The sequence below is a fragment of the Trichosurus vulpecula genome, chromosome 7 (genome assembly GCF_011100635.1).
Source record: "Trichosurus vulpecula isolate mTriVul1 chromosome 7, mTriVul1.pri, whole genome shotgun sequence".
Taxonomy (NCBI): Eukaryota; Metazoa; Chordata; class Mammalia; order Diprotodontia; family Phalangeridae; genus Trichosurus; species Trichosurus vulpecula.
Genome location: NC_050579.1, coordinates 105,333,421 through 105,347,096, shown reverse-complemented (window position 1 = coordinate 105,347,096; position 13,676 = coordinate 105,333,421). Strand labels below are relative to the sequence as shown.

The following is a 13,676-nucleotide window of genomic DNA, read 5'->3' as shown; positions in this document are numbered from 1 at the left end:
ATATTTCATATCTATAGCCTCCAACCCTGCAAAAAGGGAGGTTATCTCTTATCTTATCTCTTCTTCAGGGTTACACTTGGTCGGTCTAATTACATGGCATAGTTCTGATTTATTGCTGTTCTTCCCACTTACATTGCTATAACTTTTGTTTCTATCGTTTTGCTGGTTCTGCTTCCTTCACCCTAAATCTTCTCTTGCTTTTCTACATTCTTCATATTAATTATTTCTTATGGTACAGCAATATCCCATTCATATATCCTAATTTGTTAAACTATTCTCTTATCTATATGCATTTAATTTGTTTCTAGTTCTTTGCTAATACAAAAAGTGATGCTATTTATATTTTAGTATACATGGGACCTTTCTTTTTATTTTTACTCTCCTATGGGCATATTGTTAGTGAAAGACTCTCCAGGTCAAAGAATGTTGACATTTTAATCATTATCTTACTGTAATTTCAGATAGCTTTCTAGAATGATTGGATAAATTCACAGCTCCACCAATTCACAGACATTCTAGCATTGATTGTGCCTATCTTTTGTTATTATTTCGATCCTTTTTAAAGTAGACATTGGTCCACTTGATCTAAAGTGAACAAAAATTGTAACCATTGTTGCTCTTGTATATCTCTAATCCATCCCTGCACCCCTACTTCCTGGGCAATTAATGCTGATTTTTGACAGGTATTTTCAGTAATGTCCTTCAACATTCAATTCAAATTTAATGCTTCAATAGATCTTTGATTTCATTAGTGTGTACATTCCTTACAATGGTAGAGATTGCGTCTCATTATATCTTCTCATCCCGTCCAATGAGATCTTGTTCGTGTCTTACTGTAAATCCTCCATAGAGTGTCCTTCCAACATGATGAGATTCTTCCTCTGGATCTCTTAATCTTGTGTGGATACCAGTGGATTCCATGGACTGCCCATTGGTTATCTCTCACTACATGACCAGCTTATCTTCTTTTCCAGTCATACATTTATCTGATAACAGACATCATTTGTGCTGCTCCAGTGGCTCCCAAACACCTCTAGGACAAGACATCAATGCTTCTATTTGGCATTTAAAGCTCTTTACAATCTGGTTCCTGCCTATTGTTCCAAGTTTATTGTATATTTCTTTCTTTCATGTACTCCATAGTCCAATCAAACGGACCTATTTGCTTCTTCACCATACATAAAATTCTACCTCCAGCTTTTGTGCCTTTGCATAGGCTAACTCTATGCCTGGTATACCCTCCCTGCTCATCTCTGCTTCAGGGAATTTCTATTTCCATTCAAGGTTCAGCTCATCCCAATCCCTACTCCTGTGCCTTCCCTGTTGGAAATTATTTAGTATTATTTTGCATCTGTTATCTGTCTTGTTTCCCCCCTATAGAGGCTGAGGACCAGGACTGTTTTCTTTGGTACATAGTAACCACTTAATAAATGATTGTCGAATAAATGAATGGTTGAATATTTCTCCCATGCAATTCTTTATAAGTTACACATTGCAGATTCTCCATTGCCTTTTAGGTGATGTACAACTTTAATTCTTCAGAAACTTTGGTATTTGATGACTCATAATCATAAAACATCAACAGAAGAATATTGGTGTTAAAAAGAAGGGTCTTTATTTTAGGAAGAAGCTATATGGGGTCATCAAAATCACTGTATAATTTTCCTAAGGTAATCCAGCTAACTTTCTTTTTCCTCTTCAACTCTGGGCCCTGATCATCTTCCCATTGCTGTGCCTGTCCAAGATATGTCTACTAATGGACCAGCTTGATGAGCTGTTCATTCAGTTACTTATTATGGTCTGTACCTCTCATCCACTTGATTTTTCCCATGTATGTAGTTAGGGTCAATTCTTTTGAATGATTATAGATCTCATTTAGGAAATTCTGAAATGTCAATAATCACTAGATATTTAACCAACTTTGTATTTGTGCTGTTGTTAGATGATAGAAATCTGCTATTGACCAGTTTTAAAAAAATACCTGTTCAATGCAGCAAACACCGTAAATAGCCCCCAGTCAATGAATACCTTATTTGATTGTTTATTTACTTTTATTTATTAAGTTATTCCCACTGTCGGATTTGAAGGCATTCCATATTGCACAATAAGCATGCAATTTTGGAGGCTAACCTGCATGAGCTGCATACTAAAGAGTGTCTCAATAACTTGCTTTCCAAAAAGTCACAACTTTATCCCCTTTCTTTTCAATGCTTTACTTATAAATGAGTGACACAACGTTGCTTCAACTTTGCAGATACATTTGACTTTGAGATGAGTCCAAGCAGATGTTGTTTCTGCCAAAGGATCTATTTTGAAAAAACATTTTTACAAGCTGCTAGAAACTTGCATTTTACAATAAAGTACTCATTCATTCATAGAGTTAAGGCTGTAACAAAATGTACGATCAAAGAGTTTTGCTGGTTTATAAATGTTCATAGGGAGATTGTTCATAAGTCTTTCTAAATGTTCTGTTTTCAAGGTAGGAAACATTTCTTCATGAGCTAAGTGCTGTGACTGCAGCAGCAAAAGCAACCACAGAAACAATTTCGGACCTCTGTGTTTTATTGTTTCTTTTGAGCTCATTTCTGTTATGTTCCTAGTTATTAAACCCTGATACTTTATTTAAAATACACTAAAGTTAGTGTAAGTTCTTTAAAAAAAGCTTCAGTAGTCATAGTAAAAACATTTTAAAAATAACTATTAAAGATATATTATTAATGTAAAACTTTTTTTACCCTATTTTAAAGATAACTTAAAACCGAGAAAATCTTTTATTTTATGGGAGCTATGCATGTTTCTACAGATTCTAGAGGGCCAGAAAGTTAGATATTTTTGATTTCAAACATTTCCTTGTCAGTCATATTATTTCTTAATTCTATCTAGCTGTTGCCTATCTTCACTGAGGATGGACAAAGAGATTGTGGATGTGAGCTACATTTTAAGAGACTTGATGAGGCATATGGAAGAATTTTGTGACAGTTTTATTTCAGCTAGATAATAGGACTGGCTAGTAAAGTAGGCTTAAGAATTTCTTTCTATGAGGGCAATGTTTCCTGTCACTTTAAAATTTTCAAGATCATTATTCCAGAAGCTGTTTATTTCTGCATAGGGATTTTGCCTGCAATTAGGATTTTCTCACATCAGGTAAATAGTGATGCCTGAGTTATAGCGTCACATAGCTATGGTTAAAAGAGACACTAGCATGGTTTTCTGTTTAGTTATTGGTTTTTTTTTTAAAATAGAACCTACTAAAACACACAAGCCCTATAGCTTTTTTCTCCATCACTTGTCCTGACTCCCTGCTTCTCATTCCTCCTCCCCCTCTCCTCAAGGTGCTCAGGGCTCCATTTTATAGACATGGCCTTCACTGCCAAAGCTTACCTCCTAACAATTTGCCTAGGGTCGGCTTCTCCCAAGGACCTACGAAGGACATCTGGACCTGCATCTTGCCTTGGGAACTTTTCAATGTACACACAGTCCTATTTGTTGATCTTAACCATGGGGAAAGATGTGGTCAACTGATAGACAATTTTAGAAAATGTTCCAAGGGCCAAACTCCATCTAACCCTGCCATTTTTAGTCATCATATTTTGAGGACATAATTTGATCCCATAGCATACCCAAACCTGTGTAATAATTATCAATATTATATTAGGATTGCACTTGATTTTTAAAATATTTAAAATGTAATGGGTTTATAAATGAACCTCTCGCTTCAATGCCTTATTTTGATATGAAGATAATCTAGGTCAGTGGTCTTCAAAGTAGAAACTGTGACTTTACCCCAGGGGTAGTATGCTCTGACCCTAAGGGATACATAATTAATAATAATAATAATAGCCATCATCTTCATAGCACTTTAAGGCTTATAAAGAGATCCACAAATCAGTTCATTTGATCCTCACCACGACCCTGTGAAGTAGGTGGTTATTATTATTGTGTGATCATTTGTAGAGTAGGTAGATGTGCGTTATATCACCATCTCCAGAATATCCACTTGTGGGCTTATCTCCAGCATAACTATTCCACCCTCTTCATTCATTATAACTTAACATTCTACCTACCCCACTCTGGCCTCCCCTGCTTTCAGGAGGGTGGTTCTAATCTACTAATGACCCAGGGACATATTTGTATCTATATCTATATATGTATGTACATACATAGTCACATATATATGCCAACATAATACATACATAGATACACATGTATAGAAAAGCATTTTTAAGTGCTTACTATATGTCAGGCACTGCCAAGGAAGGTAAGATAACTATTTTAAGGAACTCACATTCTAATTAGAGTAACTAATACACACATATATGTTACACATACAAATATATGAATATTTCATATATAATATACATATATTATGCATATATATGTATATTTACATACATATACACGCATGCACACACATATACATACACATACATATACACACATACATGATAGTTCTGACCCTATCACTCCTTGACGGGGTAGAGGGAGATTAACACAGCAGGGAAAAATGTGTGTCAAGGCATAATGAAGAACTTAAAAATGTTGTGAAAGAACAAATCAAGACTTTTTTCTTAATGGATACTCTGAGTCATTTGGACTGTGAAAGTCTGGGTTAGAGAGGCTGGCTCCTGGTTTCTCTTATTCCATTTCCTATGAGAAAAGTGAGGCCCACTGGGAGAAGAGCTAGAAATGACTCTGAGTAACTCTAAACTACCCAGTGCTATAAGTTGGAAAGTCTTTAAAGATTTCTTTGGGAAGGAGGGAAGATTTTTTTTTCTGCTTTAAATAGTATCTTATTTTCCCCCCCAATTACATATCAAGAAAATTTTTAGCCTTCTTTTTTACAAGATTTTGAGTTCCAAATTTTTCTCCCTCTCTCCTTCCCCTCTCCTTTTCTGAAAATGGCAGGCAATTTGATGTAGTTTTATACACATGCTATCATGTACAACATATTTCCATATTCATCACAGTTGTGGAAAAAAAACCAGATCAAAAGGAAAAAAAAACCATGAGAAAGAATAAAGTGAAAAAATATGCTTTGATCTGCATTCAGAGTCCCTCAGTTGAGGGAAGAATTTTTATGACTACAGGTTGTAGTGCATATCTAGTCTCAATGTTTTCTTGGTTGAATAAAACTTGTCCTATACTCATCCTGAGTGTTTAATGGAGAACTAAGAGCTATTTTGATAGGAGCAAAATAATCCAGATGGTAACATTTCCAGAATTTCTTTAGTTGGGGTCAAGAGCCCCAAATTGTATTTGAGTCTGCCATGTCTGGGATTGGGGGCCAGCTGTAGTATGGGCTATCAGTAATAACTCATCTGTCTGTCTGTCTCTTTCTTTCTAGCGAGTTTGTGCCTGGGCAATTGGGGTTAAGTGTCCAGGGTCACACAGCTAGTAAGTGTCGAGTGTCTGAGGTCAGATTTGAACTCAAATCCTCCTGACTCCAGGGATGGTGCTTTATCCATCATACCATCTAGCTGTCCCGATAACCATTTCTATAACACTTTGAGATTTACATGTCACTTCTTAAAGCAACCTTGTGAGGTACACACAGCGTTGGATTCACATCTTTTTATGTGCCAAACCAAGTGCAGGATTTGATAGGGTTACTTAGGCCTTTGTCATTAAGGAGTCATTAAGCTTGCTGTCTCAATTGGGGTTTGAAATTTTGTCTATGTTTATTATTTTTCTAGTAAAGGTTGTTAGTTGATCAAATTTCTAACTATTGGTGAGTCTGTAATATATAACATTAAACTTGATGCTAGGATATTATGTGGGATTTTTATAAATAGCACAAATTTATTCTAATGAAAGGCAGTGAGGTATATAGTAGAAAGAACAATGAATTTAGATTCACAGGACCTGTGTTTGAGTTGTGGTTTCACCATTTACTAGCTAAGATAATTCATTTTCCTTATCTGAACCTCCATTTCCTCATCTGTAAAATGGAATGATATTCCTTGTCTTACCTAGCTTATAGAGTTGTTTGATTAAAGTTCTTTGAAAACTATACAGTGCTATAGAAATGTGTCTGGCACATGGTATATGCTTAATATGTATCTATCTATGATTATTCAAACTTGTTGAGTGGGTTACTTGGCTGACCATATAAAGCTGACCATTTGTATCCCAGGTGATTTTTTTCTCCCTCATATAAAAGTGCCTTATTATGTATTGATGTTGCATTTGAAACTCTAGGGTAATTGGATGTGACTTTGTTTTCTTAGCCTGCCTAAATGGTAATCTCAATATTCTGATCAAACCACACCCCCCATTTTATCTTTTTTTTTTTAAATTTTTTTATTTTTTCCCATTTTATCTTAATATATTTAAGTAAACTTATTATTGCTGAGGCTAGGGACTACAATTAACCATTTATCATGTTTCTTGATGAAAGTAAGTCTGCAAATTGTTGAAATATTCTAATTGTGAGAAAGTGTCCTTGGCTTCTTACTTTGCCACCCATAATTTAATTAGTAGTCACAGTGGGGCTTTTCTGAGAGGACTGCTTTAGAATGGCAAAGGGGAAATGAAGCCAACCATTGCCAGCAACTTGAAAGGAGAGGCAGAGGCATTTTTAGAAATGGATTCTATAATTAGTACAGTTATTACCCCTGGGATACAGGCACCTTAACTGCTCATCCACTTTTTCAATTTCCTTTTATAACAGCACATAGAATTTAGTAGACTTAAAAATCAGTTTGTGTATCTGAATATATATATGATGTGTGTGTATGAGAGAGACCGAGAGAAAGAGAGACAGGGAGAGAGAGAGAAAGGGGGAGAGGAAAAAAGGTGAAAGAGGAAATGTGGGGGAGAGAGAGAGAGAGAGAGAGAGAGAGAGAGAGAGAGAGAGAGAGAGAGAGAGAGAGAAAGGGGGAGAGGAAAAAAGGAGAAAGAGAAAATGTGTGTGGGGGGAGAGAGAGAGAGAGAGAGAGAGAGAGAGAGAAAGGGGGAGAGGAAAAAAGGAGAAAGAGAAAATGTGGGGGGGGGAGAGAGAGAGAGAGAGAGAGAGAGAGAGAGAGAGAGAGAGAGAGAGAGAGAGAAAGGGGGATAAGAAAAAGGGGGAAAGAAAAGGAGAGAGAGAGGACAAGGGGAGAGAGAAAAAGGGGGAGAGAAAAAAAAGAAGAGAAAGAGGGAAGGAGGGAGGGAGGGAGAGAGAAAGAGAGAGAGAGAGAGAAATATCAATCCAGTAAATCATCTGATAGTCTATCTTCCATAATATTCAGGACAAATTTTTACACTCCACCCCCATCATGCTTTGAACCTAGCTATTTCACATATCATTTCTCAATTTTTAATTTCTTAGTACAGGGAAAGTGTTTTAAAGAGAGGCAATGGGCTGTAGTGGAATAGTGTTAGATTTGAAGGGAGAAAGACCTAGGTTTAAGGTGCCTCTGACTCTTACTAATTGCATGAAGAGATAAGAAATATTTATGAATAGACAAATAGACAATAAATAAATAAATAGATAAATCACCAAATCTCCCTGAACCCCAGTTTCTCCGGCTGTATAAATGGAGACAACACCTGAGGTCGCTGCCCCAAAGGGGATGTTCTGAGGTGCAAAGAAGCTAGTATAGGTGGAGTACCAGGCACACTTTAAAGTACAATGTAAATATCAGTTGTCTTTAAATCCCCCAGTGATCACCCACTTCTGTAAAGCAGGAGGGCAAATAGTGAAAATCATAAGCTATGATCTGTCATCCCTTAATCATCTAGTCATGGGTATTGCCTTTTATTCATGAAGCTCCATTTTGCTTTTAGAACTTGCTTGACCTAAAAATAACTGGAAGACTTTTACAGGTTGATTAATCAGTCAATGATTTTTATTTACATGTGCTTTTTATAAATAGAAAACACTTTTTTTCCCTAAAGTATAGCTTTTTGCTTTTTTATTTCTTTTTAAAAATTGTCTTCTGGATCTTTCCCTTGTATTCATGCAGCAGGGTAAACAGAAGGGCATAGTTGGCTTTTCTCACAATATATGTTATTTTAGTTATTCTATTAACTTCCCCCATCCCCTCCAAAGACCTATTATTTCATTGGTGTCTAATCCTTCCATGCAACTTAGAGTCTGAGAGACTTTCCTGGGGCACTGAGAGAAGGGGTAAATGTCTTGCCCAGGGTCACATAGTCAGTATGTATCAGAGGCAGGACCTGAACCCAGGTCTTCCAGAATTCAAAATCAGCTCTCTATCCAGGGGTGGGGAACCTGTGACCTGTAAGCCACATGTGGCCTTCTAGGTCCTCAAGTGTGGCCCTCTGACAGAATCCAAACAGAAGATTAAGTTTGGATTCCTTAAAAGGGTCTCACTTCCTTCCTTCCTTCCTTCCTTCCTTCCTTCCTTCCTTCCTTCCTTCCTTCCTTCCTTCCTTCCTTCCTTCTTTCCTTCCTTCCTTCCTTCCTTCTTTCCTTCCTTCCTTCCTTCCTTCCTTCCTCCCTCCCTTCCTCCCTTCCTTCCTTCCTTCTTTTCTTCCTTCCTCTTTCTTTCCAGTCCAAAGATCATTATCCTTAGCAGAGGATGAAGAAGCAACATAGCTGATAGTAGTTCAACCTTTTCTTCATTCATTATCTGGTGCCAGTAATCTAGTATGTGTTCTTTGAGTCTCTTCCTTTCTTCCTCATGGTTAAAAAATCCCTTTTCATTCCTTATGCTACACATTTGTCTTCATCCTTGGTTACTGTTGCTTCTGGCTTCCATACATGTCTTTTAAAAATCTAAATACATCCACATTAGTCTTCTTAGACAACTCCCTCTTTTCCTACTGATTAGAATTTTTTCACTTTATGTTTTCAGAATTTCATTCTTTAGAGTTAGGGTTCTTAACGATGTGTGTGTGTGTGTGTGTGTGTGTGTGTGTGTGTGTGTGTGTGTGTGCGCGTGCGCCATACACCCACTTGATAGCCTGGTAAACCCACGGACCTCTTCTCAAAATAATATTTTAAGATACATAAAATATAATACAAAAGGAAACCAATTATATTAAAATGCAGCTATCAAAAATATTTTTAAAAATCCAAGTTTATGGACTCCAGGTGAGAACCCCTGTTTTAGAGCTTTCATTCTTCTTGGGTTGACTTTTCCTGTAGAATTTTAGGCTATTTGAACTCACCCATCTTTCTCTGAATAATCTGTAATTCATTCTCTCAAAATCCATCTCTATCCAGTACTTTTTGTTTTCCACTTAAACATCTCTGCAGTTTATAATTGTTGCTTGGTCCCTCCTGGATACTCTCTTCCCATACTCCATACTCTTCCTATCTCTATTAATCATTTTTTGTTTTTAACCTTTGTTGCCTCTTTTCTCTTTTCCTTATTCATACACGCATTGGTATTTTGGTAATGTCCTTGCCCTTTGGACCTTACATAGTATCTTATTTTGTAAACTCCTTAATTCAATTATCATGTAAAATTGTGTGTCATAACTATTTGTGGCGATGGCTTATCTCTTTATGAAACTCTAAGCTGCTTGAAGGTAGGGACTATTTTCTGTTTAAAACTTTTGTTTCTTCTCCAGTGCCCTACTCATAGTAGTAACAAATGTTTGTTAATTTTGATTTGATTCTTTTCTTTAACTCCTAATTTACCTGGTATATTCTTTGTATCTGGAATACTAACTGGTGCTTTAGGAGGAAAAGATAGACTAATTAGGATAAGGGAAAAGAAAACTCTCACCCTAAATTTTCTGTCATTAATAATCAAAGTAAATCAATTAGTTTACTTGATATATACATATTGCACCTCCAATCCCTAGTTGTTTGCAGAAAACTATGAGTTCAGATGAACTATTCCAGGGGGTAGTTAGTTTCATATTTTCAACAAGTAATTAAATTCACTAAACATTTATTAAGTGCCTATTATATGACAGGCACTATACTAAATGCTGAGGATACATAAAGAGTCAAAAGACTGTCCCTGCCCTCAAGGAGCTTACGATCTAATGGGGGAGACAACAAGCAAACAAACATGTATGAACAAGCAATGGACAGAAAAAATAGGAACTTATTAAAAGAAGGAAAGCGCAGGAATTAGGAGGAGTCAGAGAAGGTTTACTGAAGGTGGGATTTTATTTGGGACTTAAAGGAAACCAGGGAGATCTATAGTCAGAGTGGAGGAGGGAGAGTGTTCCAGGCATGGGGGACAGCCACAGAAAATGCCTGGAGATGGAGTGTCTGGTTTATGGAAAGGTGTAAGATGACTGGAAAGAGAGGAAGGGTCTATTCTGATGGGTTTTGAATGCCAAAAAGAGCATTTTGTATTTGATCCTAGAGGTAATAGGGAGCCACTGGAGTTTATTGAGTAGGGGTATGACATGATTGGACCTGAATTTTAGGAAATCACTTTAGTTGCTGGAGGGAGGATAGATTGACGTGGGAAGAGACTTGAGGCAGACAGATCCACCAGCAGGCTACTGCAACAGTCCAAGCATGAGGTGATGGGAGATTTCACCAGGATGGTGGCAGTATTAGAGGTGGGAAGAGGATGTATTCAAGAGATGTTGCAAAGGTGAAATTGACAAACCTTGGTAACAGCTTGGATTTGGTGGGTGAGAGATGATGAGGAATCCAGGATAAACACATCATTGGCTGAATGATGTTACATCTCAGTCTTTATAGTGGGATTTAGGCATAATGTATTAAGATAGTTAATAAGAAATGACATTGTTCAGGGCAGTTTTATGTGGGGGTATATGCACCTAAAATATTATCCAAACTTTACTTTCTGCCTTGTCTTTCTGATTTTATTTCCTGCTCTATCCCCCTTTATCTTTCTGTAGGACTTGACCAATGCTGTGGAAGCAAAACAGAGTTTTGAGAGGGAAATCAAGATCTTACAAGAAAGATTAGCTATAGGCCAGAGGGCTTGGGATGCCACTAAAAAAGAGCTGAGTCGCTTGAAGAAAAATTCCTGTGAAACAGAAGAGAGTTTGAAGAACAGCATGGAGGAAGCAAAGACCTCTCAGAGCCGTTTCTGTTTATTTGTGGAGCAAATTGCTGACCTTCTGAGTAGAAACTCAGTGATGGTTAAACCTTCAAAGGAAGATGTATTGGACAGAATACAGGAAATGAGTAAGCAAGAAGACAACAGGAAACAAGTAAGTGGACAGTTGTTTCTATTTAGTATTTTAAATATAATTTAATAAAGTTTCACTAATCTGGCTATCAGGGTGGGATTGAGACAGAGTGTCAAAGACTAGCCTTAATTTGTAAAAAAGCAATCTGGTTTGAGAGGATGTTTAAATATGTAACTTTGCTTCTTTCAAATACATCCAGGAGCTTAAAGTAGGATAGCATCAACTAATATATTCTTTTTCAGGTCCTTTTGATGCATTGGAGAAGAATGTTTTGTAATCACATCAATGATATATAAATATATACCATTTCAGAATGCTTCCAGGAAGCTTAAAGGCATTTGAAAATTATTTTTGCATATTTTAACAATAACCATTTATTAATTGAGCGAGATAGGCATTCATTTTTAGAAAAAATGATTTGTAGCACTCAGGGTTCCCCAGGCACATCTGATTTTATTTTGTGACCAGCTCTTGTCTAGGTGTCTTCAGTTCTTTTGCCCACATCAAAGTAAGAAGATGTGGAAGATAGAACAATTTTGTCATGCAACATAGAATACAAAGTAAATGCATACCAAAATTCATAGACAGTCAAGAAAACTATTTATGGTGTACAGTCCTACCTTCCCCAGGAATCTAATGTAGTCAATCTAGCCTACCCATTACTCTGGGTTTGACACGCTTCCAAGGAATGGATTTCTGAGGTGCAAATGCTCACACTGAAAATCTAACGTTTGGTTCTCAACACCATTGGAGAGTATTTATATTTATAAATATAAATTTAGCAGAATACTTTGCCCATAGTAAGTGTTTAATAATTGCTTTTTCTTACATTCATTAATTTCATTTCTCTGGACACTATACCTCTCTTAATACCACTTAATATTGTGTTAGCTTTTTTTTTTTTTGGCTGCCATATAGTATTGACTCACTTTAAGCTTGAAGTACACTAAAACCCCTAGATCTTTTCAAATGAGTTTTTGTCTGTAATGTATTCCCCATTCTATACTTGAGCAGATGATTCTTTGAACCCAAGTGTTGGATTTTACAAGAATCCTTATTAAAGTTTATCTAGATTTAGCCTATTATTCCAGTCTGAGTTATATTTGTATGCAAATTTTGTCATCTAATGTCAGTTCTCAAACTTTTTAGTCTCAAGATGCCTTTAAACTCTTTTTCTTTTAAATAGTATTTTATTTTTTCCAATTACATGTAAAGACAGTTTTAACATCCAATTTTTAAATAAAATTTTGAGTTCCAGATTTTCTCCCTCTCTCCCTCCCCACCCCCCAAGATGGTAAGCAATTTCATATAGGTTATATATGTTCAGTTATGTAAAACATATTTCCATATTAGTCATGTTGTGAAAGAAGAAGCAGCAAAAGAAAAAAAAAACTATGAAAAAATAAAGTGAAAATAGTATGTTTGATCTGCATTCACACTGCATCAGTGTTTTCTTTGGATATGGATAGCATTTTTCATCACGAGTGTTTTGGAATTGTCTTAGATCCGTGTATTGCTGAAAAGAGCTAAGTCAATCATAGTTGTTCATTGCACAATGTTGCTTTTACTGTGTACAATGTTCTGGTTCTCTGCTCACTTCACTTTTCATCAGCTCATGTAAGTCTTTCCAGGTTTTTCTGAAATCTGCCTGCTTGTCATTTCTTACAGCACAATAGTATTCCATTACATTCATATATGACAACTTGTTCAGCCATTCCGCAATTGATGGGCATCCCCTCAATTTCCAATTCTTTGCTACCACAAAAAGAGCTGCTATAAATATTTTTGTACATGTAGGTCCCTTCCCATTTTTATGATCTCCTTGGGATAGAGACCCAGTAGTGGTATTGCTGGATGAAAGGGTATGCACAGTTTGATTGCCCTTTGGGCATAGTTCCAAATTGTTCTCCATAATGTTTGGATCAGTTCACAAGTCCACAACAGTATATTAGTAAGATTCCTTTAGACTCTTAAAATTTCTCTCTCTCCCAAAGAGCTTTTGTTTATGAGGGCATATCTATTTGCTATATTAGAGATTAAGTATCTTAGTATGATTATGAAAATAGTTTTGACCTTGCTGATCCCATGACCCCAGGGATCCCTAGACAATACCTGGAGAACTGCTAATCTAATGTATTAACCATTCCTACAAGCTTTATAACATCCACAAATTTCATACACATGCAATTTCTGCCTTCATCCAAGTCCTCCATAAAAATGTTAAAAAGAATTTGGTCATGGATAGAGCCTGATGCACTCTACTAGACACTTCCCTCCAAATTCAACTGAAGAAACATTTACTAAGTTTCTACTATATTTAAGGCACTATGGTAGGTTCTGGGCATTCAAAGACAAAAATAAAACGATCTCTACCTTCAAAGAGCTTACATTTAACTTAGAGGATAAGACACACAAAAGTAAGCAATGGCAAGGTAATTTGAAGAGGGAGAGAGCAGTCACAACTTGTAAAGAAAATGTGATCAAGGACACAAGGGGAGGGTTTAGCCTTGGGAAAGAGAAATATGTCTTCCTTTTCAGAGGTTAGGGCCAAGGAAATGAGGATGGATGAAGACCTAGAGGAGTTTTGATTTGTAGAG

The 13,676-nt window shown here is 36.5% G+C and overlaps 1 protein-coding gene across 1 annotated transcript in view; it reads left to right on the top strand.

Moving 5' to 3' along the window:
• The window catches only part of CCDC170 (coiled-coil domain containing 170), a 103,114-nt gene that overhangs the window by 44,496 nt on the left and 44,942 nt on the right, over positions 1–13,676 (top strand). Inside the window, exon 6 of the mRNA XM_036769146.1 lies at positions 10,783–11,100. Within this exon, the coding sequence (XP_036625041.1) occupies positions 10,783–11,100 (318 nt within the window). The remainder of the gene's footprint in view (positions 1–10,782; positions 11,101–13,676) is intronic.